This window comes from Lithobates pipiens, unplaced genomic scaffold (assembly GCF_037356315.1).
Source record: "Lithobates pipiens isolate NorthernLeopardFrog02 unplaced genomic scaffold, aLitPip1_a1.2 Scaffold_10, whole genome shotgun sequence".
NCBI classification, from domain to species: domain Eukaryota; kingdom Metazoa; phylum Chordata; class Amphibia; order Anura; family Ranidae; genus Lithobates; species Lithobates pipiens.
This window is the reverse complement of record NW_027507686.1, coordinates 224,763,978-224,791,116: the sequence shown is the minus strand read 5'-3', so window position 1 is coordinate 224,791,116 and position 27,139 is coordinate 224,763,978. Positions and strand designations below refer to the sequence as shown.

Here is a 27,139-nt window from a genome sequence, read left to right as displayed (position 1 = left end):
GCCCCCTAGTGTTAACCCCTTCACTGCTAGTGACATTTATACAGTAATCAATGCATTTTTATAGCACTGATCGCTGTATAATTGTCAGTGGTCCCAAAATGGTGTCAAAAGTGTCTGATATGTCTGTCGCAATGTCACAGTCACGATAAAAATTGCAGATCACCGCCATTATTCGTAAATAAAAAAAAATAATAATAAAAATGCCATAAAACCATCCTCAATATTGTAGACACAATAACTTTTGCGCAAAAAAAACAATCAATTTATGCTTATTGCGGTTTTTTTTTATACCAAAAATATGTAGAAGAAAACATATTGCCCTAAACTGAGGAAAAAATTGTTATTTTGTTTTGTTTTTTTAATTGGGATATTTATTATAGCAAAAAGTTAAAAATATTGTGTTTTTTTTTTTCAAAGTTGTCGCACTTCTTTTGATTACAGCGCAAAAAATAAAAACCACAGATGATCAGATACCACCAAAAGAAAGTTCTATTTGTGGGGGAAAAAAATTATAAAAATGTTATTTGGATACAGTGTTTCATGACCACGCAACTGTCACTCAAAATGCGACAGTGCTAAAAACTGAAAATTGGCCTGGGCAGGAAGGGGGTGAAAATGCCCTGTTTTGAAGTGGTTAAATATCACCAAAAGAAAGCTCTATTTGTGTGCCCGGTAGGCAAGTGGTTAACAGTCAGACATCTCCTTTTTCCTCTAGGTCTTCCTGCAATTCCAGGCCTTTGATGTCCAGAACTCGACACGCTGTGCTTCTGATTACCTGAGGATCTACGATGGGCCCACCACCTCCTCCCCAGTGTTATTGGACAGAGCCTGTGGAGCCGGCCAGCTTCCCCCTATGGTCTCTACAACCAACAAAATGCTCCTTGAATTCGTCAGCGATAGGGATGAGCCGAACACCCCCCGGTTCGGTTCGCATCAGAACTTGCGAACGACCCCTGCGTTCGTTACGAACGTTCGAACCCCATTGAAGTCTATGGGACTCGAACGTTCGAAATGGAAAGTGCTAATTTTAACGGCTAATATGCAAGATAGTGTCCTAAAAAGGGTTTGGGGACCTGCCTCCTGCCTCAGGGGACATGGGTCACTGCAAAAAAAAGTTTTAAAAACTGCCGTTTTAGCGGGAGCACTGATTTTAATGACGATTAAAGTGAAAAAAAAAGGTGAAATATTCCTTTAAATATGGTGCCTGGGGGGGTGTCTGTAGTATGCCTGTGAAGTGCCACGTGTTTCCCGTGTTTGGAACAGTCCCTGCACAAAATGACATTAAACGGAAATAACACCATTTAAAACTGCTTGCGGTTTTAATGTTATATCTGGTTCCTGCAATATGGTTGAAAATCATTGAGAAAAATGGCATGGGTAGCCCTCCCTGCCCATTACCAGCCTATTTGGGTCTTGTACGCATATTAAGGGGAACCCCGTACCCATATTAAAAAAAGGAAATGCGTGTGGCGCCCAGGCCCTATATACTCAGAACAGCAGTATACAGGCGGTGCAAACAAGACAGGGACTGTGTAGGTTTGTTGTGTTAAGTTGAATCTGTTTGTAATTTTCAACCGGTACATTTTTAAAGTGTAGCTCCAGTCAAACAAACTATTCTTAAGCTTTTTGGAAAACATAGGGAAGGGTTATCACCCCTGTATAATTTGTTTTGTCGTCCATCTTTTTTCATCTCACTTGCTGCTGTCTCCTTGCGTTTGCAAGTAGGAGATGTTTGTAAGTTGGATGTTTGAAAGTAGGGGCCTGCCCTATATTATAGCGGTATGTACTGGGTACAGAGCACACAGACAGCACGCACTATCTCCTAACACTACTGACTGTAAGCTCTATTATTAACCACTTGACCACTGGGCACTTAAACACCCTTAATAACCAGACCAATTTTCAGCTTTCGGTGCCCTCACATTTTGAATGACAATTACTCAGTCATGCAACACTGGACCTATAGGAAATGTTTGTCTTTTTTTTCACACAAATAGAGCTTTCTTTTGGTGGTATTTAATCACCTCTCAGTTTTTATTTTTTGTGCTATAAAAGAAAAAAGACCGAAAATTCTGTGAAAAAATGAATTTTTCTTCGTTTCTGTTATAAAATTTAGCAGATTAGTAATTTTTTCTTCATAAATTTTGGCCAAAATTCATACTACTACATATCTTTGGTAAAAATAAGTACAAATTGGTGGATATTATTTGGTCTTTGTGAAAGTTATAGAGTCCACAAGCTATGGTGCCAATATCTGAAAATTGATCACACCTGAAGTACTGACGGCCTATTTCCTTTTTTTTTTTTTTCCACAAAATTGTCATATTATCAGGTTATTTCACACACACAGCATATGCATATCAAAAGACCCTGGAGAATACAATGGTGGTCGTTGCAAATTTTTATCTCACACGGTATTTGCACAGCAATTTTTCAAACGCGTTTTTTGGGGGGAAAAAACAGTTTTGTGCTTAAAAAACAAACAAAAAAAACAGTAAAGTTAGCCCAATGTTTGCATAAAGTGAAAGATGAAGTTATGCTGAGTAAATAGATATCAAACATGTCACTCTTCAAAATTGCACATGCCCGTGGAATGGCGCCAAACGTCGCTACTTAAAAAATCCCCATAGGCGATGCTTAAAATTTTTTTTTTTACTGGTTACATGTTTTGAGTTGCAGAGGAGGTCTAGGACTAGAATTATTGCTCTCGCTCTAACGTTCTCGGCGATACCTCACATGTGTGGTTTGAACACCGTTTTCATATGTGGGCGGGGCTTACGCATGCGTTCGCTTCTGCATGCGAGCACATGGGGACATGGGTGCTTTAAAAATTTTTATTTTTTTTTATTGTTCATTTTACTTTATTTTTTTTAGTTTGACATTTTTTTCCCCAAAAATATATTTTTGATCACTTTTATTCCTATTACAAGGAATGTAAACATCCCTTGTAATAGGAATATGGGGTGACAGGTCCTCTTTACAGTGAAATCTGGGGGTCAATATGACCCCACATCTCACCTCTAGGCTGGGAAGCCTGAAATAAAAAATAAAAAAAAGATTCTGGCTTTGATCGTACTGGCGAGTTGGTAGAAGCACCGGAGGGCGGTGAGGGGTGGGGGGCGTCTATGGCTGGGTATTTCAGGGTATCACCGAGTATGGCTGGGTATGGCAATTTATGGCAGGGTATTGCAGAGTATTGGCGGGGTACTACAGAGTAATAGCAGGGTACTGCAGAGTATTGGGGGGTACTCCAGAGTAATGGCAGGGTACTGCAGAGTAATGGGGGTTACTGCAGAGTAATGGCAGGGTACTGCAGAGTAATGGCAGGGTACTGCAGAGTAATGGCAGGGTACTGCAGAGTAATGGCAGGGTACTGCAGAGTAATGGCAGGGTACTGCAGAGTAATGGCAGGGTACTGCAGAGTAATGGCAGGGTACTGCAGAGTAATGGCAGGGTACTGCAGAGTAATGGCAGGGTACTGCAGAGTAATGGCAGGGTACTGCAGAGTAATGGCAGGGTACTGCAGAGTAATGGCAGGGTACTGCAGAGTAATGGCAGGGTACTGCAGAGTAATGGCGGGTACTGCAGAGTAATGGCAGGGTACTGCAGAGTAATGGCAGGGTACTGCAGAGTAATGGCAGGGTACTGCAGAGTAATGGCAGGGTACTGCAGAGTAATGGCAGGGTACTGCAGAGTAATGGCAGGGTACTGCAGAGTAATGGCAGGGTACTGCAGAGTAATGGCAGGGTACTGCAGAGTAATGGCAGGGTACTGCAGAGTAATGGCAGGGTACTGCACTGCAGAGTAATGGCGGGGTACTGCAGAGTAATGGCGGGTACTGCAGAGTATTGGGGGGTACTGCAGAGTATTGGGGGGTACTGCAGAGTATTGGGGGGTACTGCAGAGTAATGGCGGGGTACTGCAGAGTAATGGCGGGGTACTGCAGAGTAATGGCGGGGTACTGCAGAGTAATGGCGGGGTACTGCAGAGTATGCACTGGTATTGCAGAGTATTGGCAGGGAATTGAGGGGTTAAATTCGGTGAGCAGCTATGTGGGCACTGCAGATGCAGCCCACATCGCTGCTGACACCGATCTCTTTCCCCTCCGCTGTACCGATCGGTACAGAGAGGGGAGGGAGGAACGGGCGTCATAACATGACGCCGGTTTGTTTACAAGTGATCACTCCGTCATTTGACGGAGCGATCACGTGGTAAACGGCTGCGACAAGCGCCCGTTTACCGTGATCCGTGATGCGCCGGGTCCACAGGTCACGGATGCTCTTGAGTGCGCGCCCCAGGGGGCGCGTGAGAGCAGAATTCTGGGAGGCCGTTAATTAACGGCCTCTCAGAGTTAAACAACCGCCCTGAAGCCGTTAATCGGCAATGGGCAGTTGTTAAGTGGTTAAAGCTAGATCACTAGCTATATAGGTGAGGTGAATATAGTGGTGTATACTGCGGTCAGGGCACAGACAACAACCACTACACAGCAGCAAGATAGGAAATCAGCCAAAAACGATCGGTGTGTACTGTGTTGAAGGTACACAGAACACCCACTGCTTCAGATGCTAACACACTACACGAGGCCGCCTCAAAGGCGGCCTTATATAGTGTGGGGCGTGCACTACACAGCCTGAGCTATGATTGGCCACAGGCAGGATGCCTGTGGCCAATCATGGCTCTCCTTGCTGCTGGCGCTACAATTGGCCAAGCATGCAGGGTCACAGTGCATGCTTGGCCAATCATGAGCCAGCAATGCACTGCGCCACCGCAGTGCATTGTGGTCCGCGCGCGCCACTCGAATTTTGACGCGAACGGCCCAAACTTTCGGAATTCGCCGAACGCCCGAACAGCCAATGTTCGAGTCGAACGTACGTTCGACTCGAACACGAAGCTCATCCCTAGTCAGCGACAACAGTATCGTGGCCACTGGGTTCAAGGCGTCATACAGCACTGGTAAGGGTGCACACAACAGAGCCCAACTTTACCCCATTTTTATGATGTGATGTTCTGAAATAAAAAATCCTAAAATGTGACAAAAGAGAACCTTTAGGGCTCATTCACACAAACCTTGCAAAGCAGTCTGCATTCGGATCGCTGTTCAGAGAGCATTTGACAGGCGGTGAGGAGATGTTGTAGCATCGTATCACCTTCTCACTGCCTGCTTTAACCCTTTGAACCCTGTGACCACTTGAATGGGTCACGTTTGGCGGGTGCTACGCCCACCAAAAGCGACAAAGCATATAATTCCTACCACAGCTGCAAAGCATGTGTACAACCCTGGCCCAAAGGGGGTGAGGTTGGGGAAGCGATAAAAATGCTACTCAACTGCGTGGCATTACCACCTCACAGCCGCTATCATGAACAAGCCCTTGCTGAGAGCTTTACAAAGGCTTTCATTGCATAGCTCCCTATGGTGAATGGTGACAGAAGAGTGGAGAACTCCCCTGTCGTTGCTGATTTCTCCAGCGTCCCTGTATGGAAAGGTCAGTGATTCTGCCTGCATAACAGTGATACATTTACTTACTGCAATGTTGTGGGCTAGTAAGCATTGGCAATGAGCGAGTTCTCATCCAGGGGTGCAATGTGCTAGTCCAGGTAAAACCCCCATTCCCCCCTGTCTATGGAAGCTGTAAAGGAAAGATGCAGACTAATGCAAGCTGAGTGACTCAGTTGAGGCCACCCATGGGTGAGCCACTCAGCTTGCACCACCTGTGACCCACCCTTTACAGGCAGCATGTTTGAAGATAGTCTCTGCTAAATAGAAGAGGAGCCATAGAGGAACTTTAAAGGTAAGCAGAAGATCAATGGATTCTGTTGCTTGGACCTGCTTGCTGTAGCTCAAGGTGACCCCTGCCGTTGCCCAATTTGGGACAACTCCACGCCATGTGATAAAGAGTGCCTATCTCAGTCTGATATCTGCTGCAGATAGGGGAGACAGTAGGGTTGCAATCTCTGGCGGTAGAGTTAATCTTTGGTAGAAAGTTCAACTGAATAATTTGGTCTTTAGCAGAGATGATCAGTTTGGTTTATTGTGAGTACAAGAGGCTTCATTGTCATAATCAAATAGTGAAATGCCCCCACCCAACCCTCAGGAGACTTCACAAGGCACTCAGGAGGTCACTGTGGACCATCTGGCAATCTGAGGCCCCATCTCCATCCTAAATTCTGGGCAGCCTGTGACTCCTGCTCCTCCTCCTCACCATCCATAAACATGCCGACTGTAAGCCATCGATAAGATAGAACGAGTCTAGAGACGGGTAGAAACTAACATTTTACTGAACGGGTAGTTGATGTTTGGAATAAACTACCAGCAGAGGTAGTGAGGCAGTCAACAGTAAATGGCTTCAAACATGTTTGGGACAAACCTAGATCTATACTCAGGTAACATAACAAAACGAAAAATATGGACAGTTTCAATAATTTTTATTAGTGTTACAAAAGACAGTAATACAATTTAGTAAACATTTTTACATTACTGATGCCTATCAAGAATGGTGAAGGCCTGCCTTCACTTTTTTTACGTAGCTAGGAATGAGCACCTCCTAATCTGTGATGTTCACCCCCCTTACCTTTCTTAGACCCCTTTCACACCACACCGCCCATTGCGTCGGCGGTAAAACGCCGGTATTTTTAGCGGCGTTTTACCGCCGGATTTGCGGCGCATTTTGGCCGCTGGTGGGGCGCTTTTACCCCCACTAGCGGCCGCGAAAGGGTTAAAACCGCCGGTAATACGCCGCAATAGCTGCGTTTTTCCGGCGGTATTACAGCGCTGCCCCATTGATTTCAATGGGGAGCAGCGGTGGAGGAGCGGTAAACACACCGCTCCTTCACCGCTCCAAAGAAGCTGCTGGCAGGACTTTTTTCTGACGTCCTGCCAGCGCACCACTGTAGTGTGAAAGCCCTCGGGGCTTTCACACTACAGACAATGGTGCAGCTTCTTTAGGGCGGATTGCAGGCGCTATTTCTAACGCTACAGCGCCTGCAAAACGCCCTGGTGTGAAAGGGGTGTTAAGGATCACCCTCCAAACTGTGACTCCATCTTACATCCGCACCTGTACCCAATAACCTGCAATGTACGATTCCCCATCCATTCCTATCATAAGGGGCACCTCACAACCCTATAAAGTGACCCACCATTTCCCGATACCAGACAGCTGACAATCTATGTACTTGTGTAAGATGTAGTAGATCTTCTGTTTTTAATACCAAATAGTGCAGGTGACCCATTCAGATAATCATGCCAATTAGCTTCAGAGGTGGTCTCATATGGCACAGCAATCCCACTTCCATGAGGGTCCTGGAAGAAACCCAAAAACATAAGAAAAGCAGTTAGTGCCACACCAATGTTTGTAGAGTCCAGAAAGAATTAGAGCATTATAGAGAATTACACCAAGCATACAGGACAAGAGAAGTGGTACTGTGCTGATTCCTTACATGCCGAATAAGAACAGATACTGAGAATTATACCCAGCACAGGGGACAAGAGAAGTGGCACTGTGCATTGTACATACAGACAGAAAAAGAATGATGTGCTCAGGAGGCGACACTTATGGGCACTGAGGTGGCACCGATATGCAGCATTGATAATCAGTGTCCCGATTATCTGTACAGGTCTCTTCTGCGAGGAAATGCCTGATTGGCTCTCCTCTCCTCACACACTGTCAATGTGAGGGGAACCGATGAACGGAACTTCCATATTTACATGTGATTGGTTGTGATTAGACACAGCTGATCACATGTTTAACCACTTTCAGACCGGACCATTTTGCTGGTAAATGACCAGAGGTCTTTTTACAATTTGGCACTGCGCTGCTTTAACTGGTAATTGCGCGGTCATGCAATGTTGTACCCAAACAAAATTTGCGTCCTTTTCTTCCCACAAATAGAGCTTTCTTTTGATGGTATTTGATTGCCTCTGCGATTTTTATTTTTTGCGATATAAACGTAAAAAGACCGCAAATTTTGAAAAAAAATGATATTTTCTACTTTTTGTTATTAGAAAAATCCAATAAACTCAATTTTAGTCATACATTTAGGCCAAAATGTATTCAGCCACATGTCTTTGGTAAAAAAAAAGTCAATAATTGTATATTTATTGGTTTGCGCAAAAGTTGTCACATCTACAAACTAAGGTACGTTTTCTGGAATTTACGCAGCTTTTAGTTTATGACTGCCTATCTCATTTCTTGAGGTGCTAAAATGGCAGGGCAGTACAAAACCCCCCCAAATGACCCCATTTTGGAAAGTAGACACCCTAAGGAAATTGATAAGTGGCATGTTGAGCCCATTGAATATTTTATTTTTTTGCCTCAAGCGATTGAATAATGACAAAAAATATTTTTTTTTTATTTTTTACACAAAGTTGTCACTAAATGATATATTGCTCACACATGCTATGGGCATATGTGAAATGACACCCCAAAATAAATTCTGCTGCTTCTCCTGAGTACGGGGATACCACATATGTGGGACTTTTTGGGAGCCTAGCCGCGTACGGGGCCCCGAAAACCAAGCACCGCCTTCAGGCTTTCTAAGGGCGTAAATGTTTGATTTCACTTCTCACTACCTATTACAGTTTTGAAGGCCATAAAATGCCAAGATGGCACAAAACCCCCACAAATGACCCCATTTTAGAAAGTAGACACCCCAAGCTATTTGCTGAGAGGCATTTTGAGTCCATGGAATATTTTATATTTTGCCACAAGTTGCGGGAATATTACAAACTTTAATTTTTTTTTATTTTTTTTTCACAAAGTTGTCACTAAATGATATATTGCTCACGCATGCCATGGGCATATGTGAAATGACACCCCAAAATAAATTCTGCTGCTTCTCCTGAGTACGGGGATACCACATATGTGGGACTTTTTGGGAGCCTAGCCGCGTACGGGGCCCCGAAAACCAAGCACTGCCTTCAGGATTTCTAAGGGCGTTACAGTTTTGAAAGCCATAAAATGCCAAGATGGCACAAACCCCCCCAAATGACCCCATTTTGGAAAGTAGACACCCCTAAATTTAGGGGTACACTAGTGAGACTAGGTAATAAATGGCGGGTGCCCTGAAACTATAAAAAAAATAACTAACCAACCAGCGTCACCTGTAACAGTTATATGGTGATCACTGGTGAAAGGGTTAACTAGGGGGCAATCAGGGGGCTTTATGCGGTAGTATATGGGGGTCCCTGGCGCTATAAAAAGCTGCGGCGAACCTAAATACCTACCTGCCTAACTAGCGTCACCTGTGACACTAATACAGCGATCAGAAAAACGATCGCTTATTAGGCTGGGTTCACACTGGAGCGATGTGGGAACGCCACGAATGCGCGGCGGGTTCCCGCATCACATGCCTCCCGGCGGCAGTTCACACTGCCCTATGCGAACTGCTGGGAGTGTCAGTGAAATGTTAATGACACCCCCAGATCAGTTCGCATATCGCAGTGCGATCTGCAAACTCGGATCGCATGGTGTGAACACCCATGCGATCCGATTCTGCTGCGGACCAAAAAAAGGGTCCCGTGCGAGTTTGCGGCGGGTGCGACACGAATTCAGCCATACTATCTGTATGGCTGAACTCGAATCGCACAGAGATCGGATGTGATTTGCACTGCAGTGCGGTGCGAATCACATCCGTTCTCATAAACCGCTGCAATGTGAACCCAGCCTTAGTGACACTGGCGACGGGGGGTGATCACGGGGTTAAACCTTTATTGGGGGGGTTAGGGGGTACCTTAGAACTATAGGGGGCTAACCCTAACTGCCCTAACAGTTATTACAGTCACAAATGACACCCGCCGGGTGATTAGGGGGTTAAACCTTTATTAGGTAATAAATGGCGGGTGCCCTGAAACTATAAAAAAATAACTAACCAACCAGCGTCACCTGTAACAGTTATATGGTGATCACTGGTGAAAGGGTTAACTAGGGGGAAATCAGGGGGCTTTATGCGGTAGTATATGGGGGTCCCTGGCGCTATAAAAAGCTGCGGCGAACCTAAATACCTACCTGCCTAACTAGCGTCACCTGTGACACTAATACAGCGATCAGAAAAATGATCGCTTATTAGGCTGGGTTCACACTGGAGCGATGCGGGAACGCCACGAATCCGTGGCGGGTTCCGGCATCGCATGCCTCCCGGCGGCAGTTCACACTGCCCTATGCGAACTGCTGGGAGTGTCAGTGAAATGTTAATGACACCCCCAGATCAGTTCGCATATCGCAGTGCGATCTGCAAACTCAGATCGCATGGTGTGAACACCCATGCGATCCGATTCTGCTGCGGGCCAAAAAAGGGTCCCGTGCGAATTTGCGGCGGGTGCGACACAAATTCAGCCATACTATCTGTATGGCTGAACTCGAATCGCACAGAGATCGGATGTGATTTGCACTGCAGTGCGGTGCGAATCACATTCGTTCTCATAAACCGCTGCAATGTGAACCCAGCCTTAGTGACACTGGCGACGGGGGGTGATTACGGGGTTAAACCTTTATTGGGGGGGTTAGGGGGGCACATTAGAACTAAAGGGGGCTAACCCTAACTGCCCTAACAGTTACTACAGTCACAAATGACACCAATGCAAAAAAAAAAAAAAAAAAGCAATTGGTGTCACTGTGACTGGGGGGGCAGGGGTAATTGGGGGGTGATCGGGTGGTAAAGGGGGGGGTGTGAGTGTGCCTGGCATGTTCTACTGTGTAGTGTAGTGCTTGTGCAACTCACCGATGCTCTCTCCTCGGTGCCGGAACGAAAAATACCGACACGGAGGAGAGAATACATCACTTCCTCTCCTGTGTTTACATTACAGGAGAGGAAGTGATGTCACCGGACATTTTCATTCGTCGGGAGCGATCGCGAGGGGGTGGCCATGAATGAATGGCCATCCCCTCGTCCGGGATCGCTCCCGAACGAATACCGACCGCCGCAGGCACCGGGCGGGGGCCCGATCGGGCCCCTGACCCGCGGGCAGGCAAGGACGTACATGTAAGCCCTTATGCCTGCCCGTGCCATTCTGTCGACGTACATCGTCGTGCGGCGGTCGGCAAGTGGTTAAAGAGCCAAGTCATTGGCTCGTTACAGTGATCGGGGTCACGCCCTCAAGCCCAGACTTCTCCTTTCTCCTCCATCTGGCACAACTTTCTTTTGGGACTTGTAGTACCACCAAGTTGCTCAGTTTAACGTCTCCAGATGGGGACTACATCACCCACAAATCCTTATAGTTTCCAGCAGCCCTACGTGGCTCCCTGGGTGGGCTTTCCCTTCCCAGGATATTCTGCAGCCAATCCTTGCCCTCCTGCTGTCTGAGTGTTAGGTGGGACCGTCATCCAGAACCCGCAGAGTCCTTTTTCTCCTCTTCTCTAGCCCAGCAGCTCTGGCAGGGAGAAGTAGAGAGTCTGCAGGGTAAGCTGTGTGATGACCCATCATGCAGAGGGACAAAGCAGCACCACTGCTCAGGCTGCAAAAGCACTTATGTATTCAAACAACACTACATGGATTTAACCACTTCAAGACCAGGCTATTTCTGACACTTGGTAAAGTCTGAATTTTTTTTTTTTGTCTGAATTACTTGGAACCCCCAAAAACATTATAAAGTTTAGCAGAGACCATAGAGAATAAAATGGCGGTTGTTTAAATATTTTATGTCACACTATTTGCGCAGTGGTCTTTCAAATGCAATTGTTTGAAAATAAATACACTTCAATGAATTAAAAAAAAAAACCTAAGCAGTAAAGTTAGCCCAATTTTTTGCATTATATGAAAAAAAGATGATGTTACACCGAGTAAATAGATACCCAACATGTCATGCTTTGAAATTGCGCACACTCATGGAATGGCGACAAACTACAGTACTTAAAAATCTCCATAGGTGGCGCTTTAAAAATATTTTTGTGGTTACCCGTTTAGTCACAGAGAAGGTATTGTGCTAGAATTATTGCTCTTGCTCGAACGATCGCGGCAATACCTCACGTTTGTGGTTTGAACACGGTTTACATTGGCGGGTGCGGGCGCGGAGGGATGGGGTATTTTAAAAAAAAAATATGTTTTTCTTATTTTTTTAATCACTTTAATTGCTGTCACAAGAAATGTAAACATCCCTGTGACAGCAATTGTCACGTCTCAGGTATTTTTTTGGGGGGACCTGACTAAATAATTGATAAAAACACCGGGGTCAATAGTCCAGGATTACCGCTTATCGCAAATCAAAAACCGCCCCATCCAATAGGGTGGGGTCCCTCAGCAACAGAAACAAGATACTCAAAAATGTCAATGAGGGTCAAGGGGAGGGTGGGGTAGAGAGGGGGTGTCTGGGGGGGGTGGTGAGGAAGAGAGGGGGTGTCTGGGGGGGGTGGTGAGGAAGAGAGGGGGTGTCTGGGGGGGGTGGTGAGGAAGAGAGGGGGTGTCTGGGGGGGAGGTGAGGAAGAGAGGGGGTGTCTGGGGGGGGGTGGTGAGGAAGAGAGGGGGTGTCTGGAGGGGGGGGGGGGAGGAAGAGAGGGGGTGTCTGGGGGGGGGGGGGGAGGAAGAGAGGGGATGTGGGGGGGGAGGTGAGGAAGAGAGGGGGTGTCTGGGGGGAGGTGAGGAAGAGAGGGCGTGTCTGGGAGGGGGGGGGTGAGGAAGAGAGGGGGTGTCTGGGAGGGGGAGGTGAGGAAGAGAGGGGGTGTCTGGGGGGAGGGAGGTGAGGAAGAGAGGGGGTGTCTGGGGGGAGGGAGGTGAGGAAGAGAGGGGGTGTCTGGGGGGAGGGAGGTGAGGAAGAGAGGGGGTGTCTGGGGGGAGGGAGGTGAGGAAGAGAGGGAGTGTCTGGGGGGAGGGAGGTGAGGAAGAGAGGGGGTGTCTGGGAGGGAGGTGAGGGGGTGTCTGGGAGGGGGGTGAGGAAGAGAGGGGGTGTCTGGGAGGGAGGTGAGGAAGAGAGGGGGTGTCTGGGAGGGGGGTGAGGAAGAGAGGGGGTGTCTGGGAGGGGGGTGAGGAAGAGAGGGAGTGTCTGGGGGGGAGGGAGGTGAGGAAGAGAGGGGGTGTCTGGGAGGGAGGTGAGGGGGTGTCTGGGAGGGGGGGTGAGGAAGAGAGGGGGTGTCTGGGAGGGAGGTGAGGAAGAGAGGGGGTGTCTGGGAGGGGGGTGAGGAAGAGAGGGAGTGTCTGGGGGGGAGGGAGGTGAGGAAGAGAGGGGGTGTCTGGGGGGGAGGGAGGTGAGGAAGAGAGGGGGTGTCTGGGAGGGAGGTGAGGAAGAGAGGGGGTGTGGGGGGAGTGAGGAATAGTGGGGGTGTCTGGGAGGGGGGTGAGGAAGAGAGGGGGTGTCTGGGAGGGGGGTGAGGAAGAGAGGTGGTGTCTGGGGGGTGTCCAAAGAATAGAGGAGAGTTGCTGGAGGAGTAGAAAGGGTAGGTGTGAGGTAAGTTGTCTTCCCCCACTCACCTCTTTTGTATCTGCAGTCACCGTGTGAAACTGTGAATGTGAAACGTCCTCTTCCTCCTCCAGTCATGTGACAAGGGGATAGAGGCTGGAGGGAGGAGTAACCCGACTCCTCTCCTGTCTGTACATCGGGGCTGTGAGTGTGAGACAGCCAGCTTGTGCTCTGTGCGGGAGGAGAGGTGGGGGGGACGCGCGCTTCCTGATTGGCGGAGGGGGCGGCGGATGACGTCATCGCGAGTATAAGACAGCTTAGCGGCGCCATTTTGACCATTGGATTGTCGGCTGCGTCACGGAGAGGGGCGTATCTTCTCACCGCTCTTTTGACTGATCAGACACAGCGCCTTCCAGTGGAATAACCGCAAACTACACCCCCCAGCTTTTTTGGAGACATAGTAAGTGTCATTAGCTCTGATCTCACCTTAGCGGGGAGGCGGGTCCAGGGGAGGCGGGTCCAGTGCGGGGATGGGGGAGCGGTCTGTCTCTCCCGAACTGCCCCGAAATGTTGTGTGTGACCCCCGCTGGCTGTCAATGATCCGTCTCGGTGTTTTCTCTCCTCCTTTCTGGTCTGAGGGAAGAGAAATCCCGGGCAGTGGCCCCCGACACCCTCCGTGACAGGGGCCCCCCCCGACACCCTCCGTGACAGGGGCCCCCCCCGACACCCTCCGTGACAGGGGCCCCCCCCGACACCCTCCGTGACAGGGGCCCCCCCCCCGACACCCTCCGTGACAGGGCCCCCCCCCCACACCCTCTGTGACAGAGGCCCCCCGACACCCTCCGTGACAGAGGCCCCCCCGACACCCTCCGTGACAGAGGCCCCCCCGACACCCTCCGTGACAGAGGCCCCCCTACACCCTCCGTGACAGGGGCCCCCCACACCCTCTTGGACAGGGGCCCCCGATTTCCTTTATGACAGGGGCCCCCCCGATTTCCTCCATGACAGGGGCCCCCCCGATTTCCTCCATGACAGGGGCCCCCCCGATTTCCTCCATGACAGGGGCCCCCCGATTTCCTCCATGACAGGGGCCCCGATTTCCTCCATGACAGGGGCCCCCGATTTCCTCCATGACAGGAGCCCCTGACACCCTGAATGTCAGGGGCCAGAAAACTTCCTCCATGATTAGGGACCCTAGGATTACAAGAGAGAACAATTTAGGGCACTTTCACACTGGGGGGGGGGGGGGGATGGGGGGATCGGCGGTAAATTGCCGCTATTTTTCAGTGTGAAAGTCGCCTCATATTTCTCATCTCCCCCTTTACTTCGGAGTCGTCTGTTTATAAATCACTATTAATATTCTGCTGTCTTCATAGCAATCGCTGCACATTGACAGATGAATCCTCCGTATTTTATACATTCATCTCCACCTTCTTTTCATATATTTATTACTGTTATCAGCACCTAAAGTGCTCTGGATTGTATTATATGAATTCTCACGTGTTGGATATTTATTTGCTCATTATTGTCACATTATTGGAATCGCCATTAATTACATCCTTGTACACCGATGTCATGTCAGCTTTGATGCATCAATTCATTTGCCAATCACTACAGCAGCCCCTCCATTCCATATATATACCAATCACATTACATACCCATAAGATATCGGGTGCCTGCGGCAGCGGGTCACTTTTCATCATTATATCTAATTCAAAGTGGGAGTATCCACTACACAGTTATTATGCCCCCCCACCAACTCACATCCCACCCCTATCCCCCCTCCTAGCAGAAATCTACCCCCCAATCCCTCCTCCTAGAACAAATCCCCCAAATCACTAATCCACCCAGTCCCTCCTCCTTGCAAAAATCCTCCCAATCCCCCCTTCTAGCAATAACCCCCCCAATCCATTCTCCCAGGACAAATCCCCCCCAACCCCCTCCTAACACAAATCCTCCCCAATCCCCCCTTCTAGCAATAACCCCCCCAATCCATTCTCCCAGCACAAATCCCCCAACCCTCCCTCCCAGCACAAATCCCCCAACCCTCCCTCCCAGCACAAATCCCCCCTCACGACAAGGAAAGGAGGAGGAGGGAGGGGAGCACTCTGGCGCTTGACCGCCCCCCACCTCTGTGGCGCCCGGGTGAACTGCACCCGCCTAGGATTGGCCCTGGTTCCCAGTGTCAGTTTCATTCCGGGACACTGTATTGTCCCGGAATGAAGGTGCACGTGACCGGGGACAAAAATGTAAATTACGGGATAATCCCGGGCAATCCGGGACACGTGGGCACCCTATATGGAGCAGAGTGGGGGCATCTTTCCCTCACGTGGCATCCAGCCTCACAGGGAAGAGGACAGGATCGTCTCTGCCACTACAGACGGCTCTGGTAAGCGGTGGAGATGACGCACCACGGCGGGCGGGGGGGGGCCCTTCTCCCGCCGACGATAAAAGTGATCTTGCGACAAATCCACCGCAGAGACCACTTTTATCTGAAAGCGGACCGCCCGCTGTTGAAGAGGATACCAGGGTTGTGGCATTCCCAACGGTATGCCCACAGGGTGACCCTGGGCACATCCTAATCACCACATGCGGCACATATTCCCCTGTTTTACTGACACTGGTCACTGCCCTATTGACACCATCCATGATTTCATGTTTTAATATGTTTGTTTACATTTATTTCTAAACGTCTGTGTATACAAACACTATATTATCAAAAGTATTGGGACACCTGCCTTTACATGAAATTTAATGGCATCCCAGTCTTATTCCGTAGGGCTCAATATTGAGTTGGCCCACCCTTTGCAGCTATAACAGCTTCAACTCTTCTGGGGAGGTTGTCCACAAGGTTTTGGAGTGTGTCTATGGGAATGTTTGACCATTCTTGCAGAAGAACATTGGTAAGGTCAGGCACTGATGTGGATGAGAAGTCCTGGCTCGCAGTCTCTGCTCTAATTCATCCCCAAGGTGTTCTATCAGGTTGGGGTCGGGACTTTTATATATTTAAAAAAAACAAAGTTGTCATGAAATGCCACCAAAATAAGATGTATTAAACCTGTCAGATGTCAGGGGATCAAGGGCACCACATCCCAAAGAGATATATACAAATGTAGCACTAACCCCCGAAGGAGCTGCTGGTTAGATTGGGCCACGGGGTGTCCCGTGGTAGATGGCCCAGTAACTTGAGAGACTGACGACAGATCCACTTAAATGGATTTTATTTGCAAAAACCGTAGACAATGAACAGTCTCTTAACATGGGATCAGAGGGTTGGAAAGGAAGTTCAGGTACTCTTATGCCGCGTACACACGATCAAACAATCCCCCCGTGTGTAGCCTCAGGCAGACTTTTTTTTACCCAAAAGTACGGCGGGCTTAGAAAGTAGTTTTGCAGTCCAATCTTTCCGTCGGACTCGCATTTCAGCGGACAATCCGGCCGTGCGTGTGCCAGTCCGCCGTACTTTTGAAATGAACGGACTTTTCCCGCCCGGAGAAAAGTCCACTCATTTTGAGCGCGTCTCCAGGTAGCTGGGGCCAGCGAAGGAGGTGTCGCTGACTACAACCCCCCCCCACTGACTACAACCCCCCACTCTGTCCTCTGCCCATGAGATACTGTTATAGCGCCATCAATTTACACAGCACTTTACATATACAGTAAAACCTTGGTTTGAGAGTGTTTTGCAAGACAAGCAAAATGTTTTAAATAAACTGTTTCCACGCCTATATCCATTGAGGTTCTTCGATCCTTGGTGTGTAATCACCGACAAGCCTGAAAAAGCTGCCACTGTGCCGCCCATCTCCCCAGCACTTGCCTTGTCTCGGGTGGGCATCGGGTGACGGTGATGTCCGGTGTCCCCCATTTCTTCCCTGACCCTGATGTCTTCTCCAGCCTGCTCCTCCTCTGCTATGATTGGACACCTATCACATGTCCAATCACAGAGCCTGTCATTTCAACAAATCAGGTGACAGGTAACACAAACCCTGCGCACCTGATTGGCTGATAGGGGGTTCAATGTTAGCAAAATGAATCCCTTTGTTTTGCTAACATAAAGCTGAGTTTTTGGGTGCCTATTAGAGCCGACGGTGGGGATTAAAGCGGTGCCAGGAGAAGGGGGGGGAGGGTTGGCGGCGCTCCTGTGCCCTTTATGAACACAACGCTGCTGGTGCCATGCAATTATGCTCTCCAACTGCTAGGAGAGCAGCTAGACTCAAAATCAGCTTACTACAGCAGATCAGGCAGCAATTGAGATTGGTTGCCAGAGAATACAGCACATCATTACCACTCAATAACTGGTTGCTAGAGGAAACAGCACACATTACGGCTGCTTTGTTGCTAATAGTTACTGCACATTACGGCTCACTGATTGGTTGCTATAGGTCAGGGATCCTCAAACTACGGCCCTCCAGCTGTTGGAGCTACGCATCCCATGAGGCATTGTAAAACTCTGACATTCACAGACATGACTAGGCATGATGAGAATTGTAGTTTCTGACCAACTGGAGGGCCGTAGTTGGACGACCCCCTGCTATTGGTTACTGTGCATCATTACCACTTAATGGTTGCTAGAGACAACAGCACATCATTAAAACTCACTGCTTGGTTGCCCGTGACATCTCCAGTAGGCACTGCAGCAAGGTCTATATCCTGGCAGTGGCTCAGCAACACATCTTCTCACTCTTCCAGTCTCCCCCACATAGTATTCGCTTGGTGGTTTTTCAGCAGCTCAGTCTCTCACAGGGGGAACTGTACTGCTGTACCGCTCACCAACTCTCCCATAACACTGCGCCATCCTGGTGAATTTTTGCCTGGGCAAATCTTGCTCCCTTTACAAAAAGCAGGGTTGAGTTCAGGCCCCATGGACTTTGGTGAATAGGCCATTCCTTGAGACTACATGTCCCATTCATGCCCCTCAAGTCTCTTCTGATTGGCAGCTCATTCTTCTTAGCTGGAGAGAGGGGGAAGAGGGAGCGAGCAGTGATTAGACAGGGCTGGTGCTGACAGGAGGGGGGGGGGGCAGGAGGTTGCGAGCGCACAGACAACCTGCAGCTGCGCCTTTTCCCTCTGATAGCGCAGCAGACCCGAGACCTGTAATGCCTGTGCAGCGGTGTGAGGGGAGAGCGCTCAGCTACACTGATATGATAGGGAGGCAGCATGGGCCCCTGTAGCTATGAGCAACCCCTGGGCTCAAGGGGCAGCTGCTTTGGGCCCCACAAAAATAACTGGGCCCGGGGCAGCTTCTCCTTTTGCCCCGCCTGACTGGATCTCTTCGCACACACCTTAATCTGCTCAGGCCACATACCTCTGGTACACTTTTCCCCGCTCATACCACACCCTGGCTTGGAGTTAGCGGAACACACTTTCACCCTGAATCTGATGGAGCCAATGCACCTCGTTAATATGTGGCCTGCAGTATACCCTTTTAATGCTGCAGAGGATGCATGAAAAAGACCATTTAAACAGCCTTGCAAATACCACACACAATGTCTGCTGGACTGAATAGAAAATAAATAAAAAAAGACACATTAACAAAACCATAATTGTGTTTTAATGTTTTTTTTTATTTTTTTAAACAAATATATTATAATGGAGTCAATATCAGCAAATTGAGATATATACTGTAAATAAATGGGGAAAAAAAATTCATTTTTCACACACAAGCAGTGGGGGAAAAAAATGAAGAGAGCAAGAAAATAAAGATTAATAAAAGTTGAAAATACTACTGGGGTAATGGGGGGGGGGGGGGGGGAGGGGGGGGAGGGGGGTGTTTGAACCAAGAGTTGCACTATAAACGTTAGTCCTTTAAAAAAAACGAATAAAAAAAGCAGGGGGGGGGGGGGGCTAGAAATACATCTGGACGTCCATTTGTTTTCATTGAAAAAAAAATCAAAAATGAATCTCCTGATGTAATAAAGAATATACAAAATCTAGAAATAATATGGCTTTAGTGCCTGCCCCAGATATTTAACCTGAATAGATCCCCAAGCAAAATACAGAATTAAAGTGCTTTATAATATTAACCCCTTCAGATCTGCATTATAGCCGAATGACGGCTACAGTGTGGACCTACATTGCCAGGAGGCCATCAATAGACGCCCCCCCCCACACTGTGATCACCGAGTCAATGAGAGGAGCGCGAGGAGAAAAAATAGCCAATCACTGGCTTCTGTGCAAAGGACATCAGTCCCGAAGAGGAAGATGCACAGCCATCTCATCTGTGCCCACCAGTGCCGCCTGCCAGTGCCCACAGTGGCACGAATCACAAATCAGTGCCATCTATCAATGCTCACTAGTGATGCCAATCAGTGCCACCTTGCAGTGCTGCCTATCAGTGTCACCTACCAGTGCCACCTATTAGTACCCCTTCTCAGTGCCCACCAGTGTCACCTATCAATGCCCTTCAGTGGGATTCCCTTAAAGCGGTAGTAAACTGCAGTAAAACAAAACAAAAAAAAAACTTCCCGCGTAAGGCAATGTCATAATGTGCTAGTATGTATCGTATACTAGCACATTAATAGAGACTTACCTTAAAACAAAGCCATGCAATGGCGCACTTTCACTGCTGACAGGACTTCCATCTTCATCCGGCCTCCCGGGTTCATGGCCTCCGGGTACATGAGTGGCCAGGGGCGCTATGACGTCACTCCCGCCCATGCGCATAGGAGCCACCATTTATGGCATGGGCTCTGACAGTCTGGCACTGTATGCTTCCTCTCACATCCTGTTTGGATATGAGACAGGAAGTGAGGGAAAATCTCCAAAATGGGACACAGATGGTGAAAACAAATAATAATAATAATAAAAAAAATCTGGCAGGGGTTATAACCCTCTCTTGCTCTATCCAAAAATAAAACGTTTTACCTATACTTCCATTTTTAAATAGGGTTGCCCCAATACCACTTTAAGACGGAGTACAAGTACTGATCATTTTTTTATAAAATTCTTGCTGATACCGATTGCTGATACTTTTTTTTATGTCATGTGACAGTGACACTAATATGCAGTACTGATGGGCACTGATAGGTGGCACTGATGAGGTGTGGACTTTGTAGGGCAGCTACAGCACTGGAAACAAGTTACATATTTCACCCTAAAATAAGGCGACCAGATTTTTAAAATGAAATACGGGAACATATTTTTATTTTTTACTAGTAATGGCAGCAATCAGTGACTCATAGCGGGACTGCGATATTGCGGTGGACAAATCGTACACTAATGCCACTTACACACGACTGGTTTTCCCGTCGGAATAAACTTCGAAGGTTTTTCTGACGGAAAATCGCGTGTCTTGCCTACACACAATCACACCAAAGTCCGACCGTCTAGAACGCGGTGATGTGCAACACGTACGACGGGACTAGAAAAGGGAAGTTCAATAGCCAGTAGCCAATAGCTGTCGTCTCGTACTTGCTTCAGAGCATGCGTCGTTTGTGGAACAGCAAACAGACGAGGGTTTTCCCCATAGGAATTGGTTCCGCCGGAAATATTTAAAACTATTTTCTATTTCTAGGTCCGTCAGAATTTTCGAAAAAAAAATAAGTCAGATGAGGCCCACACACGATGGGAATATCCGATGAAAAGATTCCATCTGACTTTTTCTGTCAGACATTCCACTCGTGTGTACGCGGCATTAGTGACACTTTTGACACTTTGTGGGAACCAGTGACACTAATACAGCGATCAGTGCTAACAATATGTACTGAGAGAGAGCCCCATGTAATCTCTTCTGACAGCAGCAATGTGCGGTTTGTTTTTCCCTGCAAAGCAGGAAGTAGAAAACAGCACAGAGCGCACACAGTACCACACGTTGGTCACACATTTAACCCTTTGATCGCCCAAGTTGGTAAACCCTTCCCTGCCAGTGTCATTAGTACAGTGACAGTGCATATTTTTAGCACTGATCACTGTATTGGTGTCACTGGTTCACAAAAATGTGATGTAAGGTGTCCAGTTTTAAAGCTGCAATCTCCCAGTCCCGCTATGAGTCCCTGATCACCACCATTACTAGTAAAAAAAAAGAAATAAAAAAAATTCCATAAATATATCCAATAGTCTGTAAACACAACTTTTGTGCAAACCAATCAATATTCGCTTATTGGGATTTTGTACCAAAAATATGTAGCAGAATTCATATTGGCCTCAACTGATAATAACATGTGATTTTTTTTTTTTTTTTTATCAGATGTGTTTAACCACTTCAGCTCCGGACCAATAAACACCTTAAGGACCAGAGGTCTTTTTGCAATTTCGCACTGCGCTGCTTTAACTGGTAATTGCGCGGTCATGCAATATTGCACCCAAACGAAATTTGCGTCCTTCTCTTCCCACAAATAGAGCTTTCTTTTGATGGTATTTGAGTGCCTCTGCGATTTTTTTTTTTTTTTTTGCGATATAAATGGAAAAAGAGCGAAAATTTTGAAAAAAGATATTTTCTTCTTTTTGTTATAAGAAAAATCGAATAAACTAAATTTTAGTCATACATTGAGGGCAAAATTTATTCAGCCACATGTCTTTAGTAAAAAAAATGTCAATAAGCGTATATTTTTTGGTTTGCGCAAAAGTTATAGCGTCTACAAACTAGAGTACATTTTCTGGAATTTACACAGCATTTAATTTATGACTGCCGATCTCATTTCTTGAGGTGCTAAAATGGCAGGGCAGTACAAATCCCCCCCAAATGACCCCATTTTGGAAAGTAGACACCCCAAGGAAATTGCTGATGGGTATGTTGAGCCCATTGAATATTTATTTTTTTGTCCTAAAGGATTGCAGCGGCGCTTTGCGGGCGGGTTTAACCCCTTTTCGGCCGCCAGCGGGGGTTAAAACCACCCCGCTAGCGCCCGCGCACCGCCGCTAAAACGACGGTAAAGCGCCGCTAAAAATAGCGGCGCTTTACCGCCGACGCTGCTCTCGCCCCAGTGTGAAAGCAGCCTAAGGGTGCAAATTTTTGATTTAACTCCTTACTACCTATCACAGTTTCGAAGGCCATAAAATGCCAAAATAGCACAAAACCCCCCAAAATGACCCCATTTTGGAAAGTAGACACCCCAAGCTATTTACTGAGAGGCATGTTGAGTCCATGGAATATTTTATATTTTGCCACAAGTTGCAGGAATATTACAAACTTTTTTTTTTTTTGCACAAAGTTGTCACTAAATGATATATTGCTCACACATGCTATGGGCATATGTGAAATGACACCCCACAATACATTCTGCTGCTTCTCCTGAGTACGGGGATACCACATGTGGGACTTTTTGGGAGTCTAGTCGCGCACGGCACCCCGAAAACCAATCACCACCTTCAGGATTTCTAAGGGTGCAAATTTTTGATTTAACTCCTCACTACCTATCACAGTTTCGAAGGCCATAAAATGCCAAAATAGCACAAAACCCCCCCAAATGACCCCATTTTGGAAAGTAGACACCCCAAGCTATTTACTGAGAGGCATGTTGAGTCCATGGAATATTTTATATTTTGCCAAAAGTTGCGGGAATATTACAAACTTTTTTTTTTTGCACAAAGTTGTCACTAAATGATATATTGCTCACACATGCTATGGGCAGAAGTCAAATTACACCCCAAAATAAATTCTGCTACTTCTCCCGAGTATGGGGATACCACATGTGGGGGACTTTTTGGGAGCCTAGCCACGTACGGGACCCCGAAAACCAAGCACTGCCTTCCGGATTTAAATATAAAATGCTACCAAAAAACCTGTTAGCGATGGCAGGGATCAGGCCTGACTCTGCGATCGCTGCAGTTATGTGTTTAGTGTTTTGTAAGTGACAGTGATCGATCGATACTGCACTTGGGTGGGCTGGGCAGAGGGGCAAAACGCAGGTGCTAGCAGGTATCTGGGCTGATCCCGCTAACAATGCGTTTTTTTGGAACCCTAAACTGCTGGGGACGCTAGTATAGATCTGATCAGATCAGATATTGATCTGTTCAGATTCTATAGCACTACGGGAGGTGTATGCTTTGCGTGTGGGTGTTAGCGGTACTGGCACTAACCTAGCGCTGCCTGGGGCGACGCAGACCCTGACCCTAAATTGATATCACCCGCTGGGTGATCAGGGGGTTAAACCTTCATTGGGTAATAAATGGTGGGTGCCCTGATGCTATAAAAAACAAACTAACCAGAGTCACCCGTAACACTTATACGGTGATCAGTGGTGAAAGGGTTAACTAGGGGCAATCAGGGGGTTCAAATTTTTATTAGGTAGTATATGGGGGTCCCTGACGCTATATAAAAACCTGACGGGGAACCTAAATAACTAACTGGCTAACCAGCGTCACCAGTGACACTTATACTGTGATCGCTGGTGAAAGGGGGTGAAAGGGTTAACTAGCAGCAATCAGGGGGTTAAAACCATTATTGGGTAGTATATCGGGGTACCTAGCGCTATAAAAACCTGGCGGTGAACCTAAAAAAATAACTAGCTACCTAGCGACACATGCAGCGATCAGAAAAATGATCGCTTAGTGACACTGGCAAAAGGGGGTGAAAGGGTTAACTCTAGGGGCAATCAGGGGGTTAAATCTTTATTGGGGGGTGATAGGGGGCTACCCTGGACCTAACACTAACTGTCCTGACAGTTTTTACTGTCACAACTGACACTGAATGCATTGATCAGTAAAGAAATGATCAATGCAATCAGTGACACTGTGACTGGGGGGGGGGGGGGGATCGGGGGGCGATCGGGGGGCGGATCGGGGGGGGTTTGTGTGCCTGTGTGTACCTACATGTCAGTGTAGTGTTGGTGCACACTTACTATTAGTCTTCTCCTCGTAGTCCAGTCAAAAAGACCGCCCCGAGGAGAATGACATCACTTCCTCCTTCCTATGTAAACAATACACAGTGGGAGGAAGCTTCTCATTGGCCAGGAGCGATCCAGAGGGGGTGGCCCAAAACCAACGGCCATCCCCTCATCACGGAACGCTCCTGGAGCGAACCGGACCGCCGTATCCAGCGGGAGGGGGTCCGATCGGACCCCCCACCCGCTGGAAGGCAATCACGTAGATCTACGTGATTGTGCCTGCCTGTGCCATTGTGTTGACGTACATTGGCAATACGGCGGTCCTGAAGTGGTTAAGGCTGGGTTCACACCAGTGCGATGCAGAAACCCTGCGAGTTCCCGCATCGCACCCGACTCGCACAGCACTTCACATTGCCATATGCGAACCACTCTGAGTGTCAATATAATGTTAATGACGCCCCCATTTCAGCTCGCATACCGCACTGCGAACTGTCAGTTCGGCCATGAATCGGATCGCATAGGTGTGAACACCCCTGCGATTCAATTCTTGTGCAGACCAGCAGACCAAAAATAGTTTCCTGTGCGAGTTTGGTCCGAATGCGACTATCTGTATGGCTGAAATCGTATCCCACGGACATTGCATGTGAATTGCACTGCAGTGCGGTGAAAATCACATGCGATCTCACACAGCGAACCAGTGTGAATCGGCCCTTATAGCACAAAGCAAAAAATATTTATTTGTTCCAAAATTGTCTTTTTTTTCTATCTATATTGTTTCTGGAGCAAAAAAACAAAAAGCAGAGGTGATCAAATACCACCAAAAGAAAGCTGTATTTGTGGGGGGGGGGGACATTTTATTTGGGTACAGAGTCGCATGACCATGCAATTGTTAGTTAAAATAAGGCAGTGCCATATCGCAAGAAATGGCTCGGTCATTAAGGGGGAGGGGGGGTAAATCTTCTGGACCTGAAGTGGTTAATGTCCGAAATATATATATATATAAAAAAAACGTAACTCACACCACATTCAGTCCAGTGCATTTTTCCCCCAAACGCATTGGAAAGTAGGTTATATGATTTCCAATGACATAGGTCCCCCCAGTGCAGTGCCCCGGGGCTTTCCAGTTCCAGGGAAAAAAAATTTGCTACACTGGAAGGCAATAAAACGCATAGAAAACTGCACTGGAATGCATCAAAAATGCACCGGACCCCAGTACAGTGAAAAACTGAAAAAAAAAAGAAAAAAGCATCTGGAAGTGCATCAAACACACACCGGAACGCACCAAAAACGCATTAAACACATTCATGCAAAACACATGCGGAAGGCGTTTTTGCGGAGTGAAGCAGCCCTAAGTGTTCCTGACATCTCCTTACATATGTCACCGTTATTTCCCACTTCAATCGTCTTCTCCATTGGAATATAACATGAAATGTACCTGAAGAGTAAATAAAGGAACTCGGGATGCACACCAATAGTGATGGACGAACTTCCGACGGGACGTTTCGCGAACGCGAAACGCGAACGGACACAAACGTTCGCGAAAACGACCGTTCGCCGCGGGCTCCATTGACTTCAATGGGAGGCGAATTTCGCAAACCTTTAGGTCGAATTTGCGGCCACGGGGTAATTATTAGGGGGTAGCACGTAGTCCCACCACCTGGACAATAGCATAATACATGTATGAGGTGAATTTGGGATCGATAACTACAAGCATTTTTTTTTTATTTGGGAAATTGTTCTGACAATTCAGGACTATGGAGCTAATGAAGACAATGGAGGAGAGGGAAGGTCAGGGACCAGGGTAGGCAAACAAGAGGGTGCAGGAGATACAGAGCACTGACAGCAGCACCGTAATACAGAGCACTGACAGCAGCACCGTAATACAGAGCACTGACATCAGCACCGTGACATACAGCGCTGACAGCAGCTCCGTGACATACAGCGCTGACAGCAGCTCCGTGACATACAGCGCTGACAGCAGCTCCGTGACATACAGCGCTGACAGCAGCTCCGTGACATACAGCGCTGACAGCAGCACCGTGACATACAGCGCTGACAGCAGCTCCGTGACATACAGCGCTGACAGCAGCTCCGTGACATACAGCGCTGACAGCAGCTCCGTGACATACAGCGCTGACAGCAGCTCCGTGACATACAGCGCTGACAGCAGCTCCGTGACATACAGCGCTGACAGCAGCACCGTGACATACAGCGCTGACAGCAGCTCCGTGACATACAGCGCTGACAGCAGCTCCGTGACATACAGCCTGACAGCAGCTCCGTGACATACAGCGCTGACAGCAGCACCGTGACATACAGCGCTGACAGCAGCACCGTGACATACAGCGCTGACAGCAGCACCGTGACATACAGCGCTGACAGCAGCTCCGTGACATACAGCGCTGACAGCAGCTCCGTGACATACAGCGCTGACAGCAGCTCCGTGACATACAGCGCTGACAGCAGCTCCGTGACATACAGCGCTGACAGCAGCTCCGTGACATACAGCGCTGACAGCAGCTCCGTGACATACAGCGCTGACAGCAGCTCCGTGACATACAGCGCTGACAGCAGCTCCGTGACATACAGCGCTGACAGCAGCACCGTGACATACAGCGCTGACAGCAGCTCCGTGACATACAGCGCTGACAGCAGCACCGTAAGCAGCCCCAGGAGGAAGTCAGCACAGCACAGGGATGGTGTGATCCCCTCATAATAAGAACCCCCAGGAGGAAGTCAGCACAGCACAGGGATGGTGGGAGCCCCTCATAATAAGAACACCCAGGAGGAAGTCAGCACAGCACAGGGATGGTGGGAACCCCTCATAATAAGCAGCCCCAGTAGAAATATGACACCGCTCAACCTCTTCAAAGAGGAGGGTAGGGGCATATAGTACGGTGTGCTTTTTTGGGTCAGGGAAGTGAGCCAAATGAATTAAGAAGGTCTGTGTGCTTGATTCCAAAAATTGTTTATAGACATATACATGGTCTACTGATCACATGTGTTGAATTCCTCCGAGATCCATGCCTCATTCATTTTTAGAAATGTGAGGTAGTTA

General features: G+C 47.9%; 1 protein-coding gene and 1 long non-coding RNA gene across 3 annotated transcripts in view; one reads left to right on the top strand and one right to left on the bottom strand.

Annotated features, from left to right (window-relative positions):
* LOC143926399 (astacin-like metalloendopeptidase) overlaps positions 1 to 1,204 on the top strand; it is a 36,696-nt gene extending 35,492 nt beyond the window's left edge. The window contains exon 11 of the mRNA XM_077450238.1: positions 716 to 1,204. Coding sequence (XP_077306364.1) covers positions 716 to 1,195 — 480 coding nt within the window. The 3' untranslated portion in view covers positions 1,196 to 1,204. The remainder of the gene's footprint in view (positions 1 to 715) is intronic.
* Positions 1,205 to 6,406: 5,202 nt separating this feature from the next.
* Positions 6,407 to 27,139, bottom strand: part of LOC143940583 (uncharacterized) — a 128,480-nt gene continuing 107,747 nt past the window's right edge. The window contains exons 1-2 of one of the 2 annotated variants that reach the window (XR_013263896.1): positions 13,393 to 13,740; positions 6,407 to 7,297 (exon numbers count right to left, since the gene is read on the bottom strand). This is a non-coding gene — a long non-coding RNA (uncharacterized LOC143940583). Of the gene's footprint in view, positions 7,298 to 13,392; positions 13,741 to 27,139 lie in introns of those variants that run through there. The other variant, XR_013263895.1, reaches the window with a different exon arrangement.